At 30.6% G+C, this 27,418-nt stretch overlaps 3 protein-coding genes and 1 pseudogene across 7 annotated transcripts; 2 read left to right on the forward strand and 2 right to left on the reverse strand.

The window, feature by feature from the left end:
- The first annotated feature begins 474 nt into the window (after positions 1–474).
- LOC114409010 lies at positions 475–6,123 on the forward strand. Of its 3 annotated transcripts, none has more exons than XM_028372280.1 (5): positions 475–643; positions 1,308–3,627; positions 3,947–4,067; positions 4,843–4,893; positions 4,979–6,123. In XM_028372280.1, the coding sequence occupies exons 2-5, from the start codon at positions 1,349–1,351 to the stop codon at positions 5,897–5,899; spliced, it is 3,372 nt and encodes a 1,123-aa protein (XP_028228081.1). In that variant the 5' UTR covers positions 475–643; positions 1,308–1,348; the 3' UTR covers positions 5,900–6,123. The 3 variants fall into 3 exon arrangements, with proteins under 3 accessions (XP_028228081.1, XP_028228082.1, XP_028228083.1); XM_028372281.1 differs by having other exon boundaries at positions 1,333–3,627; XM_028372282.1 differs by having other exon boundaries at positions 476–643; positions 1,371–3,627.
- Positions 6,124–6,645: 522 nt separating this feature from the next.
- Positions 6,646–9,039, reverse strand: LOC114409012 (annotated as a pseudogene).
- Positions 9,040–17,449: 8,410 nt separating this feature from the next.
- Positions 17,450–19,500, reverse strand: LOC114409013 (polyadenylate-binding protein-interacting protein 6-like). The gene is made up of 3 exons (XM_028372283.1): positions 19,421–19,500; positions 18,727–19,104; positions 17,450–17,840 (listed from the first exon to the last, which is right to left on the reverse strand). Exons 2-3 carry the CDS (start codon positions 19,027–19,029, stop codon positions 17,727–17,729), a joined length of 417 nt encoding a protein of 138 aa, XP_028228084.1. The 5' UTR covers positions 19,030–19,104; positions 19,421–19,500; the 3' UTR covers positions 17,450–17,726.
- Positions 19,501–22,247: 2,747 nt separating this feature from the next.
- Positions 22,248–27,005, forward strand: LOC114409014 (psbP domain-containing protein 5, chloroplastic-like). 3 transcript variants are annotated; one of them, XM_028372287.1, is made up of 12 exons: positions 22,248–22,451; positions 22,546–22,709; positions 22,853–22,961; positions 23,478–23,527; positions 23,783–23,850; positions 23,922–24,020; positions 24,479–24,538; positions 25,283–25,342; positions 25,429–25,483; positions 25,862–25,911; positions 26,700–26,723; positions 26,844–27,005. In XM_028372287.1, exons 1-12 carry the CDS (start codon positions 22,369–22,371, stop codon positions 26,847–26,849), a joined length of 828 nt encoding a protein of 275 aa, XP_028228088.1. In that variant the 5' UTR covers positions 22,248–22,368; the 3' UTR covers positions 26,850–27,005. The 3 variants fall into 3 exon arrangements, with proteins under 3 accessions (XP_028228088.1, XP_028228085.1, XP_028228087.1); XM_028372284.1 differs by having other exon boundaries at positions 26,700–27,005; XM_028372286.1 differs by lacking the exon at positions 25,283–25,342 and having other exon boundaries at positions 26,700–27,005.
- Positions 27,006–27,418: the final 413 nt, after the last annotated feature.

Here is a 27,418-nt window from a genome sequence, read left to right on the forward strand (position 1 = left end):
TATAATTAAATAAATTTATTTTTCATTTATTGTGAGTATAAAGATTTTTATACTATGAAGCAATTAAAAAGCATCCTACTAATATATTGATACTATCATTTAATCAAATTGTCATATATATATATATATATATATATATATATATATATATAATTGTTAATTTTTATAATAATTTTTAAAAAATTATATTTGTGATAATTTTTAAAAAAATTATATTTATGATAATTTTTAATTAATATGCAATATAAAAATTAATTAACAATATATTAAAATTAATTACCTTATATAATAATCCATATATATATATATAAATACCAAAAATTAATTAAATTAACATTAAAAATTATATAGTACTTCCCTTCAAAAAAAATAAAATTACGTAGTGCTTGGGAAATTTTTTGTTTTTAAAATATAGAAAAAGGAAAAGAAGGTAGTGGAACGACGCGTTTAAGGATAAACTTTAGAAGAATCAGGAAGTTGAGATGCGTTTAATATCGCGTGACTTGTTGATATATCTTCTCGCTATAGTTATCGTCTTCTTCCTTTCTCCGTCGAACATCCTCTTTAGGGTTTCCACTCTGCTTTCAGCGCCGCCCATACATAGCAGCTCCCATTCACTTCTTTACAACTTTGCTTTGTCCAGGTACCTCATAATTCTCCATTCGTTTCGTTCTATCGATTGTTTTCTACTTTTCTCGGTTATATGACAAAGTAACACTTGCTCGTGCCATTGATATTGCTTCTTCCGCTTTTCCGACATTAAATTCAATTACGGGGATTCATCTGTCGAATAATTGGCATGTGTTGTGGTTCTTTTTTAGCTTTTATTCGATGAGTTGATTAATTAATTGTTGGTGTAATTTAATTTCATCGGTGCTCTTTGTAATTGTTAGATTAACGAGACTGTTATGGTGATTGCTATGAGATTAGATGTCTGTTGTTTATTTGTTGTGTGATTTGTTTGAGTGTCTCTCACTCTCTTGATTTGGGGTTTGTAACGTGTTATGAACTGTGTGTGTAAAATTTATGTTTGAGTCTCTTGGCATGTGTTCTTCTTTTATGATTTTATTCAATTAATTAATTAATTAATTGTTGGTGTAGTTTAATTTCATTAGTGCTCTGGGGCTGGGCTCCACTGTGTAATTGTTAGATTAAACACTTTGGGATAGTATTTTGTTTTATGTTGGATGAGACTGTTATCTTGTGGTTGCTATGAGATATCTTGTATATTTGTTGTGTGACTTGTTTGAGTGATTGAGTGTCTCTTGATGATGGATTGATGGGTGACGTATCGTGAACTGTTTCTGGTGTGTTTTGTATACTTTATGTTAGATGATACTGGTCTGAAATGTCCAACAATCTGGTTTCAGAGCCGATACCAAGTATGCAGATGGCTCAACTGGAGCCCCTTATGAACAAGGTTGATTCATCAGGGAGACAGGTGGAAATGGGGCTCTTGGGTCCTGTATCCAGTGATGTTATTGTGTCACAGTCGCAGGGAACCTCGAATGAGCATGTTGGATTGTTGAGAGCTGTACCTGGTGAAGCAAGTAATCCAGGAATGCATCAAATTCTGTCCGCTAACAAACACTCCATGCTAATGGATATACTTCCAAACAGCTCAGGGCCACAGCAGCAGCCAACAACTCCCAAGCGCAAGGCACCGATGGAATTATTGTCCAGTAGCTCCTTTAACAAGCGGGTTGCACAGATGGGAAGTAGACCTTGGTTGCAGCAAGTACCTAATGTATCAAATAAAGGTTCTCTGCAGATGCAATCCCCATCACATGCCTCTAGGACACAACATTTGGCAGCTTCTAGTAAGAGAAAAACGCAGTTGGATAACACTCCCAGTAAATCTGGGACACCTCGGTCCATGAGTTCTAAAAGTCAAAATACACAGATGAAGCAGTCCTCCAAGGTTCAAACTGAATCATCTGATAGTGTTAGGTCCAAGATGAGAGAGTCTTTAGCTTCTGCTCTGGCCTTGGTTTGTCAGCAAGGTAAACTTCAGCTCCCAAACAATAATACACCAAATGATGCTGCCAATAGTCAGGGTAAATTAGAGAACAGCTCTCAATGTGCTGGATCAGCACCTGCTTCCATTGATGCTTCACTGGAGCAAAGGAAGGATATTTCTCAATCAGTTAATTCTTCTTTTGCTGATGCTGATTCAGTTGGCAATGTGGTGGGAGAGCACATGCAAAGTACAGCTTATGAAGATTTTCCAGAAAAATACAAGGACTACGAAGCAGGACCCACAAACACATCAAACAATGAAAGCATACTGAGTTCTATGCATGTCTTGAACCGTGATAAGCAAGATTTCCAGTCAAGTTACTTTTTGACTACTGATGCTGTTTCTTTCAGTGACGGTTTCTTTATGAAAGATGATCTTTTACAGGGAAATGGTCTTTCATGGGTATTATCTGATATGGTCGATGTGGGAAATCAAAGGGAAAGTCAAATTAATATAGAGCAGAGATCAGAACCTGAGGAATCAGGTGGAGGTTGTAGGGTGGAGGTCCCTTTGCCTAAACTTTTGGCATCAAGAATAGAGGCAGAACTCTTCAAACTGTTTGGAGGTGTGAATAAGAAGTACAAAGAAAAAGGGAGGTCTCTTTTATTCAATTTAAAAGATCACAATAATCCTGAACTTAGAGAAAGGGTCATGTTTGGTAAAATTCCTCCAGAACAATTATGTTCTATGACAGCTGAGGAACTTGCTTCAAAGGAGCTCTCTCAGTGGCGGATAGCCAAGGCTGAGGAGCTTGCTCAAATGGTGGTTTTACCTGATTCAGATGTTGATTTTAGACGTTTGGTCAAGAAGACACATAAAGGTGAATTTCAAGTGGAAGTTGAACATGAAGACAATGTCCCTGTGGAGGAGGTTTCAGGTGGCACAACCTCTGTGGCTCAAAGCCAAACAATAAAAAAGGATGTGGAAGATGCTTCTCCTTCCAAACCTGATGTGAACACTGATGGTGAGAAGGGAAATTTACAGAAGGATGATACATTTTCCATTACCATTTCTTCCAACGACGGGGCTGATCCCATGCAAGGGCTTATGACTGATGATGCATTAAAGGACCCTGACTTTCTTCCACCTATTGTATCTCTTGATGAATTCATGGAATCTCTTCATTCTGAGCCACCATTTGAAAATTTACCAGTAGAATCTGGGAAAGTGACACCTACCTCAGACAAGGATGATTCTGGGGTTGGATCTAAATCTAAATCTGCTGATTTAACACCAAATGAGCAAGCTGATGTCAACGCTGATAATAAGTCTGAGAAGTTTCAGAGCACGCGTGTGAATTCAGATGCTGAAAAGGAGAAAAAGATTAATGCTGAATCTGGGGCCATTTCTTCTGATGCGGGATACTGTGGGAGTCAAGCTGACATGAAGTCAACTGATGGTCATACCAAGGAAAGGTCAACTGATGATGTGAAGTCTGCTTCTAGCGATGCTGAGTTGAGAGGCAATCAGTTTCATCTGGAAGAGAGATATGGTAATAATAATAGGTACTCAAAGGATGCAGTTCTCACTAAGGGTGAATGCCTCTGGGAGGGAATGCTTCAACCAAATATCTCTAGCACTCATTCAGTCGTAAGCATCTTTAAGAGGTAGTCTACTTATTGAGTACATCTTTAGCTGTGAACTTTTATGCATGGATTTTGATTGCTCCATTTTTTTCATTTATTATATGTATGTTGTAGCGAGGATCGTGAACTGAATAGTGTCATTCTTTTTCTTAACCGGATCAGAGTTCATTTTTTCCAAACCCATCCAACTCTGAAGATAATTTGGTTCATAGTTATCAAGAGAAACTGAACCATATTATCTTTAGAGTTGGACTGGTTTGGGTGGTGGACCACTTGCCATTATCTTTAGAGTACTTCTTCAGTGATTTTTTCTGATCTTACATTAATATTCTTTGTGAAGTGGTGAGAAAACTGCTGCTGAAGACTGGCCTGGGTTTCTTGAGATCAAGGGAAGGGTGCGATGTGATGCATTTGAGAAATTTCTGCAAGACCTTCGACAGTCCAGAAGTCGGGCAATCATGGTATCTCAAGTTTCCTTTTGTTGTGCTAGAGCTAGATTTGAATATTGTCTGTTGATCTCACCACCATCCATAAAGAAAACAAAAAAGGGAAAAAATGTTGCAGTTTGATGCTATTTCATTTTTTAATTGCATGTTTAAAATATCTTGAGTTATACAATTTGGTTGTTTCTTTTCCCTTGCTGATAAGGGGGCAGTGACGTGGTTGGGGGGTTGTCAAGGAATGACGCAAAGTTTTTAAGACTGGCAGGATGAGGTAGAAATTGTGTTATGAAACCATGAATATGTGTTATGGTGGTAGAAATTGAATATTTGGATTTAGATTTTTTTAAAAAAATGTTACTGTTAGAATATGTATTACGAGATTGAATTGATTTTGGTAAATATAATATGATAGCTGGTGACCGGAACTAATTTCTCATCCTTTATGCGATTGTCTCCAGGCTACGAAAATTTCTATATCTATATATAGATATATAGATATAGATATATAATATTTTGACAAAAAATGAAAAATGGGGCTAAAAAACTCAAGAATGAGTTCTATATTAAAAATAATGCAAAAAATGTCCCGAAACTTCTCTTATTTTAGTTGGAGACCAAACTGACTGTGTTTTGATGTGATGCATGGGACCATAAGAATGTGAATACGCTTCATGGCTTGAGTCAGACCACTTGCCTTTTGATGTTATAGTACCTTTTCTGAAGGAAATCTGTATAACTAATGAGAAACTTTCTTTTTGGGCTAAGTAAAATTAAATGTTTCTCTGTATTGCAGGTTTCACATTTCGTTTCCAAAGAGTCGGATGATCAATCAACTCTCAGTGAGGTAATGATAATAATGTTAGTTTGGTTCTCATGTCTACTTTTTAGCGGCGGATTGTTTTTGATATATATGATGCTTTTGCATGCAGGTGGCTGACTCGTACGTTTTGGACGAGAGAGTAGGGTTTGCTGAGCCTGCCCCTGGAGTTGAACTTTACTTTTGTCCACCTCATAATAAAACAGTTGAAATGCTCTGCAACATAATTCCAAAGGAACAAATTGAGGAAGTTAATTCTATTGATAATGGCCTAATTGGTATTATTGTATGGAGAAAAACTAATTTAACTTCGTCTATATCACCCACCACTGAATCACATCACAAACATAGCTCTAAAAGACAATACTTCAGTAGGAGACAGCAAGATATAAATATGAATGCCAATTCTACCCTTAAAGCAGTGCCCTCTATGGGTGTTAAGATGACTGAGAATGATGATGATGACGTGCCTCCCGGATTTGGGCCACCAGTGGCCCAAGTGGAGGATGACCTGTCAGAGTTTAGTTTCTGTTCAAATCCATCACACTTGGGTCAAAAACCAATGGGGTCATCAAATGTGGTCCCATTACACCCGGTTAACCCAGCTCCACCATGCCCTGCAGAACAAATGAGGGAACTTGTACACAAATATGGGCAAAACAAACCAAATGTACCTTCGATAAACTGGCAGGATAAATTTGGGGGAACAATTCAACCCTGGAATGATGATGATGATGACATACCTGAATGGCAGCCCCAAAACTCCCAGAATCAGTTTCCTCCCCAACAGACAATGCACAACTTTCATCTTAGACCTCACATTTTGAATCAATCATTTCCGGGTTCACAGCAACAGCCAATCATGACACCACAATATCTGCAACCCCCAATGAATGTGACCCATGGCCAACGAAATTTTGACCCTCAGGGGGTTCCTTCTCCACAGGGTAGCAACCTACAGCCAAGAGGTGGACCACCCTATGCGCAAGGCACTACCTGGCCTCAACATGCGTCTAGCAGTACAGGATATTAGTTTCTTTCAGTAAAGTTTAGTTTCCTCTTTCATATACTGTAGTATGTAAGCTTATTGTAAGGTGTCGAGCTATTTTTTTTTTTCTGTAGCATCAATACCTCGTAGATCAAACAAATGAACATTTTTCTCTTGTTTTAGTTTTGCCAGCAGTAGGTGTTACGTTGAATATATACGAGGGCAAAACAATTTTCCATGCTTTAGTTTTTACCGTAGTTTTAAATTTCCATAGTGCTTTCGTTACTTTGTCTGTTTTATATAACATTGCAACATGCATACTATATGTTTGGGAAGCAGTTGAATTTAATGCCAATAAACTTTCAAATGAAAGTTACAATATATAGTTTTGAAATTTTTGTATTGTAATGCATAATTTTTTGGTTCATCAGTATGATTTAAATGCTAATCCAAACACATATATTACGGTCTTTGTATTACTCGTAGTCGTACGTACCTTGCTTGATCCTTGGGATATTTGCTTAAATTTTGATGTAAAAAGTGTTTTCAACGAGACTATTTTGGTATTTTTCTTCTTTGATAAGGAATCTCGTGAATTCTGCACCAATCAACGTGCACGTTTGAAAGTCAAGGAGAAAGGTATAGTCGTGGTTTATGTGAATAACGTAAAATGGCTCGTATTTTGCCTATTTTTTCTGGTACGAATAAGTATTACTCTCAATAAACAACAAAAATGACGTGCTAGAATCATTTTACCGGAGTTTAGTATCGCGAGAGGTTCTGGGCATCCATGTATCTGAATCAACACGTGGCCCAGATGCGATTCTGAATATTACCATTAAAGCAAAGAAAAGAAAAATGAAACTACAGCATCATTGTCTTGTTTACAACCCAAAATACCTTTGCACAAGATGTATGAACAAACTTCCTTTCGACTGCTACATGCAATTTAGAACCTATTGTATATACGTCTTTAGCGAAGAATTACAACAATGAGAAGGACCCATATACTATAAATCGTTGAGGAAAAAAACACAAATGATGAAAAAGAAAACCAAGGATCACCTATGCGAATATGAGAAACATCAAATAGGCATGGAGATAGATGACAACATTAATTCAAAGGAGCAAAGTCAACTTCCCAGTGCTCGTTTGAGTCCTGCTCGTTGCTCATGGGTCAACCTTGTTGGAAACTTCACATCAAATTTGATCCTCAAATCACCCCTATGACCAGGCTCCTTTGTTATTGGCATCCCTTCATTTGCTACACTCATCTCATAACCAGGGCTCACTATGTCACTGACTGGGATACTCAAACTGCGTCCATCAAGTGCCGTGAGATTTATTGTGGTTCCTCCAATGGCCTCTGCCAGTGACACCCTTTTGCTCACAATGAGGTCATTGCAATCTCTCTTGAACAAATCATGAGGCTTCTCATCAATCACAAACACAAGGTCTGCTGCCAGTTGATTTGGTTGCTGATTCCCTTTTCCCGGGAATGTAATCTTTGTCCCTTTCTTCCAACCCGGCTTCACATCAATGGTTAGTATCTCTGTTTCCGGAATTGCTTGCCTGCAATTTTTGCCATCATAACCTTAGAAGGTCATTGTAAAAATATTTACATCCTCAACTACTTAGAAATCATTAGGATTGACTTTTATGCCATAATTTATCATTTATAGTAAGAGTCTAACAATCATATATTGTCATTCAATCACAAATCATCAAAAGTCAACAAACTTTATCATGAATGATCTACTTACTTTGACTTGAAAACAACATTAAAATGGGAATATAGAGGTTAGTAAGATAATTGTACTTACCCGTTAACATCCACGACACTCCTTGAGATCTTCATTTTCCTGGTAGATCCAGAGTATAACTCCTCCAAACTACAAGCTAGTTTGGTCTCCACTGGTGGTGGCTTCTTTGGCATGTTCCCCCGTCCTGTTCCTGTACTATACGTTCGAAAATTATTGTCAGTTGCACTGAATCCACCAAATGTTGTTGCCCCTCCATCAGATGGGAACCTCTTGGACCTTCCTGGCCCTGATGATCCAAATCCAAAAGGGCTACTTCCAAAGAATTCTGCAAATATATCCTCTGCGTTTCTGGGATTAAACCCACTTGATGCCGGTTCATTACCTGGTGGTGGCCTATCTTTCAGCCCTTCCTCTCCATACTGATCATAAACCACCCTCTTTTGTGGGTCGCTCAGTACCTGAATTCACACAAAAAAATTTCTCAATTTTTTTTCTTCACAATCCAACCCCATTAAATCTCAAATTTGCAGTTAATAACAAACTATTAAAATTGTAATTGCACCAAAACAAGTACTACTTTTTTATTATATTCTAGCATTGCACAAAACTATAAGATAGTTTTTTTTTAAGCATGGATTTGGATAAGGGAACTCAATCTCAAGCAAAAAAACTGACAATAATAACTGAGTGTCATAAAGCTCTCATTTCTTTAGAAGTTCACATGTAATCATTCAATTTATGACACCACACTTTGATACAGAATCCACACAGAACGACTCTCTCAAATTTTGTCACCATGAGTATAAAATCACCGATGTGCCTTGCACAATCATATTGACGCAATTCTAACCTTTTAAAAAAAATGAAATAACCGTGTAATAAGAAACAAAAGGGGTGAAAATTTCATTGTTCTTTCTTTATTTTTTCCTTCCCTATTCCCGCTAACCATATTATTTCAGATGTTATCAAATTCTAATGGCTAAACAGACATTAAAAGAAGATAAAAAACGATGGGAAAAGGTTTCTTGCTTCGTAAGCCTCAGAGATCTGTTTGAAAGTTGCTTCTGCTTCTTTTTTGTTGGTGGGGTTCTTGTCAGGGTGCCATTTCATGGCCAACTTTCTGTACGCTTTCTTCAGATCATCCTCCGAAGCATTTCTGTTAACCTTCAGCACATTGTAGTAATCCAAACCCATGTTTTATTTTTCTTTTTCCAACAAAAACTCGAATATTGCAATTGTTACAATAAGAATCCGGACTCCAAAATACAAAACCTTCAAACTTATACTCTTTTCATGGACACCCGATTACGAATTTCAACCCTTCTTCCATCAAAGTTTAAAACTTCCTTGGAGGGTCAATTGAATATGTGAGCTGACATGAAAAGAGAACAAGCATTGCTTAATCAAATCAAATGACAACAATTCAGAAATAATCCGGAAAATTGCAATTGATGTTGTCGGATTGTAGCGTTCAACGGTCTGCTATTGTTGAATAGAAAAAAATTTGAATGCAACGCCACCGTTGGAAGTGCACGAATATTCTTTTCTTTTCAACAGACCAAAAACTCGTTGAAATTAAACGGAAAATTTAGGATCATCGAAATCGACGACAATAACTGTGACCGAGAGCGACGGGAGATACGTACGGAAGTAAACTCTCAAATTTGTCCACAGCATATATACGTATTATTTGTTGAAAATGAATAGCTCTAAAATCTTTAAATTATAATGATTAGTTATGTTCATTGCTATTAATATAATAAATAGTCAATTTTTGTCCTTAAATATGTAATTTGTGGATAAAGGATTGAAAATACAAAATTTAGTCCTTGAATAATCAAAAGTAAGATAAATATATCAGGCCCTACTCGTCACCGTTAATAATCACCGTTAATAAAATAGCCTAAATAAGATACACACAAATTTGTCACTGAAATGACTGGTAACATGGTCATTTCTAATTGTCAGCATAGGAACATATTTGTCATATAATATTTTTTTTTTTTTTACTTTTCATCTCCCCACCTTCTGACAATATGTGTCTTTGAAAGATAAAAATACAAAATTTAATCTCCGAAAGTATAAAAAAATACGATAAATATATCCGGACGTTAATAGTAGATTATGACTAATTGTTATAATTTAAAAAAATTTATAATGATTATGACAAAAGGATCAAATTAATAATTTAATATTTTTTTTAACTTAACTCATCTTAAATAACAAACAAAAGTCAATGTACATTTAAAATTTTCGATTTGATTGTTAACTCAAATTCAGTTCATAGAATTAAGGTTAAAGAGGTAAAAGTAAAAAAATAAAATATAATAAATAATTATTTTTGTATTTGCTTTATTAACTTTAAATTAATGATAAAAACTCGTAAATTAAATTGAGTCTAAAAGAAAAAAAAATACTCATTTTATAAACTCGTAAATAATTTTTTATGAAAGGTTCAAGTAAAAAAAATGTTTATTATAAATCATTATAGTTAAATTAGATCCATAAATAATTTTTAGGAAAAATTACAATTACAATGATACTTTTAATTTGTAAAAAACACTCACCTTCTTTGGAATGATTTTTTTTTCAAGGTTATGATTTTTTAAATGACCAGTCAATAAAAATTAATTGTGTATGATTTAAAAAAAATTAATTTAAAAATCCACAAACTTTTATTATAATTTATAATTTGATGTCATTACATATACTAATAGACATTCATATTTTATTATGAAAATTAAAAATAATAATTAAATAAATAGTGTTTGATTAAATCAAAATAATGATTTTCTTATCATTTTACAGTAAAAAAAATTCTTTTTTTCCTCTCTTGATAGCTTAAAAATTATATAACGGAAACAAACACTTATCAGTGTGATATAGCTCTCCCAAAATTTTGTCTCAATCATTATAAATTTTTTCAAATTATAATAATTAGTCACAATCTACTATTAATGTCCGGACATATTTATTGCACTTTTTATACTTTTAGGGACTAAATTTTATATTTTCATCTTTTAGGGACACATTTGTGAACAGAGAGTGGGAAAACGAAAAGTAAAAAAAATATTGTATGACAAATATGTTCCTATACTAGCAATTAGAGATGACCACGTTGATAATCATTTTAGGGACAAATGCGTCCCTTTGTGCTACATAAATTATTTTATTAACGGTGATAGACGGAAGTTAACACCGCCTATATTTGTTGCATTTTCTACACTTTCGGGGACTAAATTTTATATCTTCATCTTTTCAGGGACACATTTATCCGTGAATTACACATTTAAGGACAAAAATGACTATTTACCCTAAAAATAAATGTATACAAAATTTACGATTAAATCAAAATTGGAAATTTTTTAAAATGTGAAAACTAACCAACTAAGCTACATTTTTTAATAATAAAGATTATGTTTCACAAAATACTTAAGTTAATTTTTAGTTTTTTTACTAGCTAAAAAACTTATTTGACGATTTGGCAAATAATTTTTTTAATAGTTTTCAGTATTTTTTGAAACACTACTTGAAGTAGTGTTTTTTGAAAACATTATCTTTTAAATTTTTATATTTTTTTTAATTTTTATCTTCAATATATTTATTCAATTTTCTAAGTAAATTTTTTTAAATAAATTATAATTTTATTATTGTTCTGTTATTTTATATTTTTTTAATTATATATTTAAACAATTAATTTTATTAAATAGTTATATTTTAATAAGCTAACTTCGCAAGCTTTTCAACTAATTTTATTAAAACATCGGAATGAATATAATTAAATATGTTCATGATGCACATTATTTGTAACTACATGATAATGAGTATGAACTAAAGAATCTGAATACTTTATTCTTTTTTTGTTTTTTTATACTCCAAGTTTTTAATTTTATTAACATAGATTCTTTAATTAAAAGTAAAATTATTCCAAAAATAGAATAAACTATTCTAACCAAAATTGATATATATATATATATATATATATATATATATATTATTTGAGATCTTAAGTGAAAACAATTGTACATATATTGTCTGAACTAATTTCTTATTTTATAAACAAGAACTGTAATCAAGTTGGTTTTTTCAGTTAAAAAATATGAATTTTGGTCGATTGATAATTTATTTGCATTATCATGTAAGTTCTGCTGAAACTTACGCACGATGTATATTAAGCACACAATCCATTGTAGAAAAAAATACCATACGTTTGTAATTTTAATTATTATCACTCTTGTTATGTCAAATAATAAAGACAAAAGTCTCATTCAAAAGTAAATCCTTTTAATAATACAAAGTTAACAAATTCATATTGTTTAGTCATACATAATAAAGCCTTCTTCATTTTTTTTTACAATAACAATAATAAGAACTTTAGGATCCTATATAAATTATCCAAACTCTCCAGTAGCTTGTTCACTAATGTTATTCTACCTGTTTCCTTGTTTTTAGAAAATCATATATATATATATGAAATGATTAAATTATATCGGTGTAAGTTTGATGATTATTATATCATTTTTATAATCTGATATAAAATATAATTTTTATTTATCCAATTATTGAATTATATCTATATATTTCTAAGATTATATATATTAAATTTTATCAAAATTGAAAAATAATAAAAAGGTAATCAAATAATTTATATTTTAAAATATTTATATTAAATTAATTTTAATCTATAAGAATAAAGTGATAAATAATTTTGAATTAATATAAAATTTTGCACATACTATCTATGTGAAATAAATAATAAATTTTAAAAAAATATTATTCAATTAAAAGTTATAAAATAATATAATAATTGTTAAATAAATCAGCTGTATCTTTTATTCCAGGTAATTATTCGTCTAAAAGAAATTTTAATCATTATTTATTTATTTATATATTTTTTAAAACAAAGAACGAAGGGGTAGTCATGGGTCTAATCCAACTTGAACCTGATCTGATCGGGTAAAAAAAAATTAAAATTAATAAAGGAAATTTGTAATATGTGAAAACACTCAGTTATTGTAAAAAAATGACAGCAAAAATCTACATCATACAACTATGCATCAAGATTACTAGTTAGTTGATACTTGATAGTCTCATTTACATGTACTTAATTTTATTATAAGCTTGACCATTCAAATAAATATAAAGGATTTATATTTTTGGTTCTCCTTTCTTACGTCAACCAAATGTTCTCACAAGATACAATATATACATACTGTAAGAAATGTCACTTATTGTTATTGCGTAAAAGGAATTAAGAGAGGTCAATAGAATTGTCGCTTATTGACTTGTATTATATCCCCATTGCAAAATCTCTAAAGTATTTCACAAAGAACAGTGCAGATAGACAACCAGATACTTGCAATAACAATTGACAAGTGAAAATCACTTTCATTTAGTTTTCTGTTTTCCATTTTACTATCTTTTTTGGTCTTTCATTTCATACAAGTGAAAGCGGCACAATTAATGGCCCACAGCACAAGTAACATAAGGCGCAGCTTGCTTAGAACTATACAAACCACAAAAAAAACGAACCATGTATATGTGTGCTGTCCATAGTAAACTTAATTCCCTATTTGTACACTTTTGCACCAATGTGAGTTGCAAATTTACTCACTTGTTAGTTGAAGCAGAATCAGCTGCAGGTGCAGATTCTGAAACATTATCGATATCCTGTGTCTCAGAAGACTCATCACACTCAAACTGTAAGGTGAAAAAAATTACCGGTCAGAAAGTGTAACATAGAGAAGTATTGTGCACATTGCACATAAAATTGAATAATTCCTTTATGCTGTTGTGAAATGACCCAGACTCCAAAAGTACTCAGCTCCTATATATGCTGGTGTTTGAGCAATTACGAAATTCTAGGGAGTATTGCTATCATTTTAACTTCTCGTTATCATTTGCAAATATATCGGAGAACATAACAAATATTCTCCCTTGCATCAGGTTCTTCCAAGCAGTGACATGTATGAAAACACAATAGATCACACGAAAAGTTAAAATACACACGCAGTGTATGAAAACACCAAAGGCCACACAAAAAAATGGACAGTATTATGCATTAGAGAAGACAAAAGGCATCTTTAAAAAGAGAAAGACTAACCACTAAAACAAAGGAAGAAGGAAGACATGAAATATGAAGAAACAAATTTAGAGGGAAAACAGAATTCCATAACTTAAACTTTGCCTTTGGCAATCTCAAAATAATCACTTTGTAGGGTTTAGCAAACATAAGATGAAAATCTTTGCTTCCATGCAATGCAACCTGAAGATGACAATCTATAAGTAGAAAAAACAGATTGGGGATTTCCACTCATCAGCATCATACCATATCCAGTGATTCATTCAAAAAATACTACTACTGCATATAAAGGCACAAAAGTTATAGATAATATAAAAACCTTGAAAAATAAAAAAGATTAATTACCTCAAGATGGTTTTATATGAGTTGGTGTTACTTGGTGCCCAATTAAACGATCAATAATAATAATAATAATTAATAAAGGCAATTACCCCATTTATTATACACATTTACTATTCTTAAATTACCCTTCAACTACTTTTAAAAATCACTTGCAATCACAAAGTAGTTACTGTCAAATATTTTTCTTCAACATGACATTTATTATGTATAACTATTAATAGATGCAATGATTCCATTCAGTATACAGACTTACTATTTCTAATTTATCCTTCAACTACTTTTAAAAATATCACTTACAATCACAAACAATTATGTCTAATAACATTTCAGGATGACAATTATTACAATTATATCTAACTAGAAAAACAAAAAAGACAGTTAGTTTTTCAACTACTAATAATAGTAATTTATAACTATTAATAAAAGTAATTATCCCTTTTGTTCTACACATTTTCTAAGATAACTTTGCCCTCATTGTTAGATTGTTGAAAAAGAAAAACATGTACTAGTTAAAGGATAAGTTGGGAAAATAAGGTAAACTGACATGAAAACGTGTATTTCTTTCTCTTCTACATTTTTTTTTGCGTCCTTTGCTCTCATTCTACCCACCCACGAAAGCAACCCCCTCACCGTTTTACACAGTTAAGAAAATTGAAATAATCCTTCAAATGCAATGCTACTGGAACGGTTCATACCAATTTTGACATACACGATCCTTTGGTCTTTACTATCCAAAATAGTCTCCCATTTTCTACTCAAGTCAGAAGGCTCTCACAAAATATGTTTGATCCCATTTTGCCTTTTCTATTTTTCCTCTTCTTTTCCGTTTTTCTTTTTGGCACATTGCTTCGCCTTGATCTCCTAGAGATTTTGGATTTGACCCATTTTGGTTTTTAGGTTCTTCTCTCTGATCAATGGTTGTTGCAGAAAATTTAACAATTGCCTTCTTAAATTTGCATATAGCGGAAGAAGTTTCCAGTGAATATCATTTAATTATCTTATATGACAGATAATATTAACTTATTTCAGTTGAGATTCTCAAATTTAAAAATAAAAAATATTAAAATTTTATTGATAAGTATAATCAATTGAGAAAATCTTTACAAGGCAAACATGTAACAACTATTCAAGTTTATTATTTTTACTAGCATTTTTCGCACTTGGTGCTTGTGGAGAAGAAGACAATAGTGTCCGCATGTTTCATGTTATTAAATTTGTAGTATAATCAAACTCAGTGTGACGTTTTTTAAAAGTGAATAAATTGTGGATGATGTATTTACAAAGAATTAAGAAGAATAGGTAAAAAACTATTTAAATTTAATATTTATTATTTTATTAGTATGCTTTCTTACCGGTTAACGAAAAATAATGATGATAAAATTGATAGTTGATTCCTGTGATTACAAGGAAGCTAAATATCATCCCAAAATTCATGTATTGTTTGGTTTATCAATTAAGGAATATTTATTATTACCAATTATCAAAGTTTTATACATGAGCAATATTTTTACTTTTACTTTGATTCCCAAAATATTTCTAACATTTTTTTTTTGTGTATATACCTAAAGTTCTCTATATTACTGTTATACACTCCAATGCATATAGTAATATAAATTGAAAAAAATATTTCAATTTTAACGCAAAAGCAAGCAAGAGAAATAGAAATAGAGACACACAAGCATGACAATGTTTGTGTTTCCCCTAGCAATAATTAAAATAAAGTAAGAGAAAGGATTTGTTAAGGGTGTTGACAAATTGAATTGAATCGATTTTGAAAAAAAAAATCATTCAAACCAATCATTTTGTTTTTTTTTTAATTTATCCTTCAATTTATTTAATTTAAAATTTTAATTCGATCTTATCTTATTCAATTTAAAGCCATTTGATTGAATCGATTTTTTTGTTTTAATCATATTTTTATTTATTTTTTAAAAAATATTAAATAAAAGATAAGATATATGATAAATTAAATGAGGAGAGATCAAATTAGACATACATAACTTTGATAACCATTATATCATTTTTATAATTTAATATAAAATATAATTTTTATTAAGCCAATTAACTGTTAAATTATATCTATATATTATTAAGATCTTAAGGATAATCTGTGTTAAATATTATTAAAATTAAACATCAATAAGAAAGTCAATTTTTTGTTTAGGAAATAAAAGTGGAAAAAAAATGCATGAGCAAAAACATAGTTAATTCAAAATAAAATAAAAACGCTTCTTATCTCACAGTCACACCACTAAAATTTATATAAAGTAAAATTATTATTACTAAAAAGATTAAATTGATTTATTTGAAAAGTAACCGGTGCTATGTATTTTACTGTTTAGATTTAGATTTATATTTAAATTAGACTTCTAGCGGAGGACAAATAAGTAGTACTTTTTTAATCAAAATTTATTAAAAATTATACTACTACAATCTTGTGGTGAGACTTATTAAATATAGTAAAAAGTTTGCTTTTCTCTAGATTTAGTGTATGTTTTAAAAATTTGCACGATAGGCTGATGAAACAACAATTGACACAAGCAGAACAAAATATATATCCTATTAATCCCAAATTATATTAATAATAATTTTTTGGTGTAATCATATTAATAATAATATAGCAATAGAGTTTATTATTATTATTAATGTAATATTAATAAAAAATATTTAAAATTACACAAATTTCGTATAATTTTTTCCCATGATATGTGAGCTAACAATTATACAAAATACTATTAACAATTGTAGTTGTGGAAAAAATATTTAGGTTAAATTGATCCCGAGTCTCCATATTTTGCATCAAATTTTAAATTAGATTTTTTTACCTTTTTTTCTTGTTTTAATTATTTCTTTTAATTTTTAAATTGGATTTTTTCCTCTAATTGTTTAAATTTTATTTTCATAATTGATATTAATAATTTTAAAATTTAATTCAATAATTAGATAATGCTAATCCATTAAATCCAACTAAGTGTACTTCATAAAATAATTTTAAACACTATTTAATTAGAGAAAAAAGATTATATACTAACGACATAAATTTTTTTCATAATCACCAATAATCACAACAACCTATTATATAAGATACTTTTAATTATCTTAAAATAATTCAAACAGTAATTTATTATTAGATGATAGTATAAAATTATTTTACATTGTTAGTGTATAGATATTAAACTCATTTAATTATATAAAAAAACTACTTTCTTTAAAAAAAATATATAAACTACTTCATTATAAACCCATTTTTAAACAAAGAATTAAAAGATAATTATGAGTTTAACTCAACCTATTTAAACCAGTTAAAAGTAAAGTAAAAATCTCGAGTCACATGCTCATACATGCATAAATGAAATTGATAGAGTTGAATCACATGCACATACATGCATAAATGAAATTGATAGAGTTGAATATATCTTCCTTTCCATTGCAATTACAAATCCCAAGCAAAATCATTTCATTTAGTTTTATTTTTTCCTTTTACAATATATCTTTTTTGGTCTTCCACCATTTCATACAAGTGAAAGCTGCACAATTAATGGTACACGTCAGAGTCAGACCAAAAGCAAAATAAGGCGCCGCTAGCTTAGAACTATGCAAACCACAAAAAACGAACCATGTACGTGTGTTGTCCAAGGTAACCTTCCCTATTTTTACACTTAATGCACCAATGTGAGTTCCAAATTTATTCACTTTTAAACTTATGCCAGATTTGACGGAGCACTAGCTTTAGCTGCTGGTACAGATTCTGGAGCATTCCCAATATCCAGTGTCTCACAGAAGACTTATCACCATTAATCTGTAAGGTAAAAACGATTACTGGTCAAAAAGTAGTATAACATAAAGAAGTAGAACGTATATTGCATATAAATTGAATAATTAGTTAAAGCGATATGATTGTGAAGTGACTATGACTACAAAAGCACTCGCTCCTAAGCTAGTGTTTGATGAATTAAGTTAACCAATGTATGATAATTCTAGCAATTCATTATATCAGGAAACAGATTGCCCCTACGTTAAAAGGTAAGAGAAATTTTAGGGACTATTGTTAACATTTTAAATCTCATTATCATTTGCATATATATTAGAGAGCATAACAAATCTTCCTTTGCATCAGGTCCTATAAGCAGTGATATGTATTTCCATCCCTTAAACAAAATAATAGAAGGAAAATGAAAGAAAGGTTAAAACATACACACACATAACAGCGTTTGGAAACACCAAAGATCTCACGGAAATGGACACAGGATTATGCATTAGAGCAGAAAAGGCATCTCCAAGAAAAGAAGACTATCCACTAAAATAAAGGAACCATGAAGACATGAAATATGAAGAATGGCCATTTAGAGGGAAAACAGAATTCCATAATTCAAACTTTGCCTTTGGCAATCTGAAATCACTTTGTAGGGTTTAACAACCATAAGATGGAAATCTTTGCTTCCATGCAATGCAGCCTTAAGATGATCACATCAGGGAGAAAATAAGTATTAAAACAGAAAGGGGAAATGGACTGTATAAGTATTTCCAAGTAGAAATTTCCATTCATCATCACCATCATCATCATATTCATACCATATCCAGCGATTCATTTAACACTAACACAGACTAAACAAAAAATACTGCATAAACGCACAAAACTTATAGTTGACAAAGCCTAAATTAAATCTTGAAATAAAAAACTTTGCCTCATCATCATCAAAGTGGTGGAGCAAGTCAATTGAATAATCCAGATCAGAACTGTTTGCCAAGTATGCATCTCTAAGGGACTGTTTAGCATAATCAGGAAATGCCGACTTTAGATATCCAAGTTCCAGGTCAGCTTGTCGCACTTTCCATTCTGTCACATTCTTCACTTGCAAAGACTGAGGCATGTTTTTAGTCTTAGATTGAAGAAGGTGCTGATTGTACTGAGGTTGAGGATGTGACTCACCATGATTCTTGGAATCTTTTTCTGCATTCCCTTTAGATAACAAGTTTGAAAATTTCATGATTCTTTCATACACCCTTTAGAGAGTGGAACATGTGGATTCAATGAAGACCTTCCTTTCAATGTGGACTTGATTCTTGGAACCCCATGCGCACAAATCAAAGAATCATACAACAAAGTTAGTAAATTCAATCAACCTAACACATTACTAGTGTATATTCTTGAATGAACTTCCTTTTAATTTCATTTTAATATTCTTCAATTCCAACAAGATAACAAGTTTGAAAATTTCATGATTCTTTCATACACCCACTACTAAAACCTCATTTTTCTAAGTAGTTTATAAAAAAGAAAAAGGGGTTCCAAGAAAATTATGGAAGTGAAATTTTGAGTTTGGACATGAATGCAGGGAAGAAAATAATATGGGACATGAAAGAGAGGAGGGAACAAACCAAAACCAGTTGAACGCGGAACTCTGATTGATAGACGAATGAATTGAACTCTGAAGAAATTTGGAAAAGGGAAATGGTTTTATATGATTTGGTGTTACTTGGTGGCAATATATATATATATGGGACCACTTGACACGTCACCGTTCCATTTCATTTCACTTTTTTCATATTTAAAAGTACCCTTTTACTTTTTTTAAAACAATCCATCCTTAATACAGATTTCAATAGCATTACTTGAAAAAAAAAGCTAAGAAAAAAAAGAGAGAGAGAAAGACAAGACATATTATCATGATGAAAAAAAGCCAAAATAATTTTTAGATGTTTTGTTTTTTTTTTTATTCTTGCCCTAACATAAAGCAGCTAGAGTGTCTTCTTGCAAAAGACATTTAAATTTTTGTTCATTCTATTTTTCCTTCTTTTTCACCATTATTTATTTATGAATTCTATTTTAATTTTTGAATTTAATAATTTTACAAAATGAATATAGAAAATAAGCAAAATAAAATTAAGTGTGTCATTTTAGTCTCCAAAAAAAATATTATGATTATGTATTTTTTATTCTTTAATGTCGTGTCAGTATTAAATCATTATATGAGTCATCACATTAATATGCTAGAATCATGTTATTCACAAATAGAGTTGTTAGTTCCCTAGCTTTTCCATAGAATTCCATAATTTATATATGTTACCTATAATAAAATATAAAACATGTATTATTAAATGTGAGTTGTAGAGATTCAATTGCAAGTAGGGATGGGAATAGGGCAGGTCAGGCCAGACTTTGAAAGGCCTGAGCCTAGCTTATGATGAATCTTTGAAGCCTGAGACTGGTTTATAACCTATCAAAGGCCTGATAGCCTTTTTAAAAGTCTTCTTCACAATAAATATTTAATATTTTATGGAGTAGGAACGTAATATGAAAAGTTAAAGAAAAAGGAAAGTCAATCAAAATAATAAAATGGCACATGACTCACACCTAAATTGTAATTAAAGTCCTTGATTATAGGAATAGAAGTTTATGGCGCACTAATGTGTAATCAAAATTTGACAGTTTTAAAAAAATTAATTGTATTTAAAAAATAATTATATATATATAAATAATATAAATATATATATAGATCGGTCCATCAGGCAAGGCTTTTTAATAAGCCTGAACCTACTATTTTAATTAAATAGGCCAGTTCAGGTCAGACTTTATGTAAGCCAGGTCGTAGGCCCCTGTAGGCCGGCCTAGCCTATTCCTACCCCTAATTGCAAGTAAGAATTTTTTTCTTAATTTGTTATCTCTTTTAAACTATTTTTTTCATATTTATTTTCAAATTAAGTTTTAATATTTTCAATTGTTAACAAAAAAATTATGATAAATTATAATTTTGATCATTTCGTCAATTGATCGTCTAAAGTCAAATATTAACTTTGATATGATGTATTATTATTAACATGATGCTTACATAGGCTGTTGACGTGATGTTTTAATAAGAGGTTAAAAAAGTAAAACATAAAAAAATATTGATAAAAATTGATGACCTTTACTTAAAATAAAATAATAAACAACTAAGTCTCTTACTTTGTTTAATCAAGTTTTATAAACACTAATTTATATATATTATTAGTCAAGAGTTATCAATTTTTTTTTTGAATTATAAAAATTTATAAATTAAAATAAAATATTTAAATATTTAATTTTACATGTATCTATTTACTTTATAAAACTTTATTTTAACATAAATTAATAAATTATTATATATAACAATGTGTTCTTATTTTACTATAATTTTTTTAAAAAAATTACATAAACTAATATATAGATTATTTAACAAAAATTATGCAATTTATACAAATTATGTAAATTTAAAATAATATTAAATAATATACAAATTACAAATTTATTAATTTTTATAATTAAATGAAAAATTGTATTATTTATATATAAAAATAAATTTACATAATTTGTATAAACAATTTGCATATTAATTTATGTAATTTTCTTGATTTATATAATTAGTACTAAAAAATTATTCAATAAATAATTTTTTATAGTTAAAATATTAACATGCAATTTTCTTAAAAAATTAAATATTATTTTTTAATTTAAATAATTAAAATAAAAACAATTTACATATTAAAATAAATTTACTTAATTTGTATAAATTAATTGATGTAATTATATTGATTTATATAATTAGAGTAAAATAATATATATATTAAAATCACTTTACAAAATAATTTATATACTAATTTATGAAATTTAATTATAAATTGGTAAAATAAAAATAAAAATATGTAGATTATTCAAAATGAAAATATATAAAATGATATAAATAAAATTAAAAATATTTATATATTAAATAATTTTTAATTTTTTTTATAAATTTTAAGAATTAGAAAAATAATAACTCTTGACTAATGATATATAAAAAATAATATTTATGAAATTAATTAAATAAAAAAATATCTTGATGATTTATTATCTTATTTTTTAATAAAATATCATGAGTTCAACATTCAAAATCTTTTTATTTTTTCATTTTATTTAATCTTTATCACATAAGCGTTATGTCAAGCACTTATGTTTTGATTTAGAACATAATTTAACCAAAAAATTATTGTCTAAATATTTATAATATTTTTTTTATCCAATTGTTGATGCTTAAAAAAAACTAACATAATGATGAATAACAAATTAAATTTATTTTTTACACTAAATTAAATATAAACAAAACACAATAAAGTCCATCCAATTTATTTTATTTTTTAAATAATAATAACTAATGTTACATTGAACCTATTTAACCCATTCTGTGTGAGAACAAGTTGAGACACATGAGATGAGATGATGTCAGAATAGAATGGAAGACTAGAGTAAGAGTAATAAAAGGAAAGTGTTGGAAAGTGAGATAATGTTACAGTACTGTGGTAGTAGTGGATGACACAACTGAGAGCTTCCAATGGTTTTTCCTTCTTCCTCCCTCTCCCTCCCCCTCTCGTTCTTCCCCATTCCCACTCTGCTACCTAATAACCTCATCTTCAGGTACTCCTACTTACTTAACCCTTTCAATAATTTCTGTTTATTATTTACTCTCTTTTTTCTAAACCCATTATTATTATTTGCCTATGTTCATCAGAAACAATAACTGGACAATCCTTAACCAACGCAAATGCCCATTGTCCGAGGAAAGACCACGCTTTTCATGTTGTGCTCTAAAACCCACTTCACAAAACAGGATTTTTAGAAGGGATTTGATGCTGTTGGGGCTTACTTCGCTCTCTCTACCAATGCCACTTTCAGGTATCTCTCTTTCATTCTTCGCGTGATGTTGGTGTTTGTTAAGAAAAGATGAGATTTTAAGAACTCATGTTGATGTTGGCTATGTGTTTTATTGTGTGATACTCATACAATTGAGACATGTTTGCTCTTATTATGTCTTGCAGTGACTCTTGCTGAAGAAGAACCGAAAATGGCTTCATTTCTTGATGAAATAAATGCCTATTCTTATATGTACCCTGTTGAGTTGCCTTCCGATAATTTTTCCTTCAAATGGTATGCCAACTACATACATTTTATTTAGGGTAAAATGTGTTTTAAGTTCCCCCAAGTTTTTGATCAAAATTTGTCTTAGTCCGTATATTTTAAAAACGGTGGTTTTGGTCCTTGTATTTTCTGAAATATGGTGGATTTGGTCCCTCGTAATGTCAAAACAATCTATAGGGTCAAGTATGAAATCCACGAAATTTTAGAAATACATGACTAAAACCCGTTTATAAACTGTAGGGACAAAAACAAATTTTGATCAAATCTTATTAGATCTAAAACACATTTTGCCTTTTATTTATTTATTCATAGTAAGTAAAACGATAGAAACTTCCAGCTTTATCTAATTTTTTTTACCCCATTCAACAGTGTCAGTACTCAGTAATATATCCAGTGAGCTTCTTGATCCGATGGGATTTAATGCTAGTGCATTTAACATAACTATATTTGGTTTACAACTCCACTTTTTGTCTGGAATTTTTCCTTGACTATGATAGGAAGCTAACTCTTTCCATATATTTAAAGGATTGAATCCAGAAAGCCTGAACGATATTCATCAGCAGCACCACTTTCTCGTAAGTTTTGTTCTTTTCCTTTGCAAGGCAAAACCTATCTTATCAATAATTTCAGAATAGAGGTCATGTTTCATTGTGAACTTGTTAGTTGTTAAAACTGCCATTTATATTTAATAGCTACCAGCTCTGTGGTTAAAACGTTTGAATGATAGGTACTTTTCACTAGACAATACTGATCTTTTGCTTAAAGATACTGGATGCCTGCTTTGTAATTTTCCTTTTCTGGATAAAAATTGCGCTGTAAATTCCATGCAGCTGATGCACGCCTGCGCATTGTGTCTGAGCGTGTTGACTTTATTGATAATGTTATCATTTCTGTCACGGTATTTTCTCAACCTCATGCTCATTTGATGGAGTTTTAGTTATCGATTCAAGGTTTTTGCACTCAATTCAGATAGGTCCACCAAATTCAAGCTATATAAAATCAAAGGATAAGAGTGAATGGACTGCAAAAGATGTTGCTGATTCAGTTTTAGCTGACAGATCTTCACTGGTAACTGGTCACTCCTTTATTACTCATGGTTTTTGTGTCTATGCCATTCTTATTGAAAACAAAATTTGTACTCTTTGGAATCATTTCAAACCACAAGAAACTGCTACCCAGTTGGTTAGTTTACCATTTATATTTTTGGGCACTAAGGCTAGGGGAATTGAGATAATAGTTTCAGTGTTTCACGACGTGCAGATGTATGTGCTATTATTGTTTAAATATTAGTCACCCTTCTAAGCCAGTAACTTTTGGATTGTCACATTAAATGTCTCATGTTGTTGAGATCAATATGGATTCTAATGGATTATTTAAGCATTTATATATGCAAAGTATCATGGTCTTTTGAACTTTATTGTTTAGACAGACAGAAGTAACACCCAACTATGCACATCACAAAGTTGCATTAATCGTGATCTGCATTGGAAATCCTTCAATTTATTTCTGATAACACCTTTTTGCAGCGAGTTACTTCAAGTCAGCGCTTAGAAGAGAGTTCAGTCCTTAATACTCATTCTAGTGAAGTAAGCCTCATAAAATTATCTTTATTTCTTGGATTCCAGTATTTAATGGATCTTTCTCTCTCTTTTTGTGTGTGTGAGTGTATACGTGGGTGGGTGTGGGTTTGGGGGGGGGGGATATCTAGTCATGAGGGGAGTTGATCTTGGTCATATTAACATACATGGATTATCAAGATTGTTTTAACTAGTTTTAATCTTATCCATTTATTTGAATTATATGGTTGAGATTAGCCCCTGTCATGCTATCATCTGTCGCCTAATATGCTTCCTATATTATTATGAGATTTGCTAAAGTACATTCACATATTCACTGTGAGTTATAACTTTATTTTCTTAAAACACATCCATCCAATGTATAGCTTGTTAAAATACTCCTTGTAAAAAATAGGTAGGTGCACATTACCAAACCTGCTGATGTGGTTTGCTAATGTACAGTCACCTGTTTTTTAGGAGTATTTTAGCAAGTTACAACTTCATTGTTCTTAAAATACAGTCAAGGTGTAGCTTTTTAGAATACTATTTTAAAAAACAAGTGGATATGTATAACATGTTAGATCAAATATAAATATCTGCTGATCAAATGCATTCATTAGATGTCTTCAAATAAGAACAGGAAGATCTCCAAACATGTTTTTGTTTGTTAATGATAATGAATATCCCAGAGATTAAAAATTGTTACTACATTTACATATTACATATTTAAGTTGAAGTTTATGCAGTGTAGCTTATCTGTCTGTCTCCTCACAGATTGATGGTGAGATGTACTGGTATTATGAGTACCTTGTTCGTAAAGCACCTTTGAGACTTGTTAGTACTTCCTTTTGCTATATTTTTTTCATGGAAAGAATGTGGCTGTAATGATTACTTTTAATTTGCAAATCATCATTGTACAGACTGATGAATCAAGCACTTACAGGCATTATCTTGCTTCAACAGCTGAAAGAGATGGTATATTTTCAATTTGTTTTTTCATTGGTATAGATTATTTCTACCTTTGCACATCTAATATGAGACTGTCTGCATATTGATACAATTATACAAAGTGCTTGAAAGCTCCTGTTGGAAATGATTTTATTCTCTTTTCTATTCCATTTCTCTTTCAATGAGAGCCACACTTGTTTCAGACGTACAAGGAACAATGGGATGAAAAACAAAACAAGACAAAATTATATTTCTCTTTGTTATGTTTTTATGGGATCACCAATGTGCTAATTCACATGCCATTGTTTCTCTTTATGCTACTTCTGAGCTTTTCAAGCTATATTATTTTTTTTGGTGTTGCATTTTAGAAATTGTCTTCTCCTATTACTAAACACTTGATTGCAGGTTATTTGTACTCTATCAGTGCTTCAACCGTCAGCCCTCGGTGGGAAAAAGTACCCTTTCTCTCACTCTCTCATGTCTGCATGTGTTAATGTTTATTAGTTGAAATGATTATATAAGAACCTGTAGAAGCAGCATAAAAACAGTTAGGAAATGAACTTCAAAATATGTAGCACTTCAAAATGTCCCGAAATGATTATATAAACGCTGACTGGGAACAAGTCACACTTTTTCATTAGTGTTTGTAGAAAAGAATAAAAGAAAGTTATTCAATTATCAAAAGGGGGTTGTAGAACCTGAAAATCAATGGCTAGGTGAATATTTTCTTTTCAATTTTACAAAACATAAACAGTATGATATGTTTAGAAGTGGTAATAAAAGCAAAATGGTTTGATTTTTGCTGAAATTCATGAATGAGTTGAAATGTTGAGACCTATAGTTGTATTTGAAATCTTCCGACCTTATTCAAGTTTGACATTTCTTTATGATTTTTAAGGCTTGGAGTCATTCTCTTGAAGTATTAAACTCAAGTCCATTTTGGATTAGCTTTTAACTCATTTGAGTTTGTTTTTTTAATTAAGATCAGTATTTAATACCTAACATACAAAAAAGCCCTCAAGAGTTTATATGGAGGAGTTAAACAGAGAAGTTTTAGGGCTATAAATTGATTTTAACTTGTACAAAAAGTTTGGTTCATGCTACTTTTTATGATTCGTTTTATTTTTCTTCTTCTCTTTAAGTGTTTATTGAGAAACTTATCTAAAATGTGGCTCAAAGTATTACCATTCTAAATAGAATTTCTTTGTGGTGTGGCTCTAAGCATACAATGTATTTGATGCAGCTCGGTCCTTTCCTTGATAAAGCGGTGAGTTCGTTTCGTCTTCTTAGTCCAACAGAAAATTATGTTCCTCCGTACAAAGATCCCTGGAGATTTTGGTGAAAACTCGTTTTTATTTTTAATTGTATTCATGTGATCATTTTTTAGGCGTGAAGTTTATGTAATCATTTAATTGTTCTTCGAAGAAGGCAAATCGAAATAGCATCCCATTTTATAGTTAGATTCTTGCGAAGAGAAGAGAGCAGAACTTGACGCCTTGTAAATTGTAATTGTATTTTTGCTAGATTTTATTTTATTTTTTTCAGCCCATATCATTTTTTATTTTCAATCTTTGTTTTAAGTGTGGTTCCGTTTTCTTTCTCTTTTTTTTTTTTTTAAAAAAAAAAAGACACTTGCTAGGCTTACGGAGAGGAGTTAAGAAGATGAAAAGAGTGGGAGGCATTGTACATTTAACATTTATAATTATATCGATTGCTTAACTAATTGATTTGTTCATAATAAAAGAAACTAATTCAGTTGACTTGACGAGACTAGCAGATGTTTTATTTAAAGCATCCCCAATGCGGTTTTTTCAAATGAGTTTTTTAAGTTATTTTTTGTGGTTTTTATAGTATTTTATGTGGTTTTCACGGTGTTATATCATTATCATTGTGAGAAATTCATACATAATTTCATTTCAATGGAAAGAAATTTTAAGAAACTTATATTTTTATTTTTTACTT

The sequence above is a fragment of the Glycine soja genome, chromosome 4 (genome assembly GCF_004193775.1).
Source record: "Glycine soja cultivar W05 chromosome 4, ASM419377v2, whole genome shotgun sequence".
Classification (NCBI taxonomy): Eukaryota; Viridiplantae; Streptophyta; class Magnoliopsida; order Fabales; family Fabaceae; genus Glycine; species Glycine soja.

Coding starts and splice junctions, on each gene's coding strand:
- LOC114409014 (XM_028372284.1), top strand. CDS start 22,369: ATGGTTTTTCCTTCTTCCTCCCTCTCCCTCCCCCTCTCGTTCTTCCCC. Junction 22,962..23,477: donor GATAATTTTTCCTTCAAATG/GTATGCCAACTA, acceptor ATATATTTAAAG/GATTGAATCCAGAAAGCCTG. Junction 25,912..26,699: donor TCAGCCCTCGGTGGGAAAAA/GTACCCTTTCTC, acceptor TATTTGATGCAG/CTCGGTCCTTTCCTTGATAA.
- LOC114409010 (XM_028372280.1), top strand. CDS start 1,349: ATGTCCAACAATCTGGTTTCAGAGCCGATACCAAGTATGCAGATGGCT. Junction 3,628..3,946: donor GTCGTAAGCATCTTTAAGAG/GTAGTCTACTTA, acceptor TTCTTTGTGAAG/TGGTGAGAAAACTGCTGCTG. Junction 4,068..4,842: donor CCAGAAGTCGGGCAATCATG/GTATCTCAAGTT, acceptor TCTGTATTGCAG/GTTTCACATTTCGTTTCCAA.
- LOC114409013 (XM_028372283.1), bottom strand. CDS start 19,029: ATGAAATTTTCAAACTTGTTATCTAAAGGGAATGCAGAAAAAGATTCC. Junction 17,841..18,726: donor ACCACTTTGATGATGATGAG/GCAAAGTTTTTT, acceptor TTTACCTTACAG/ATTAATGGTGATAAGTCTTC.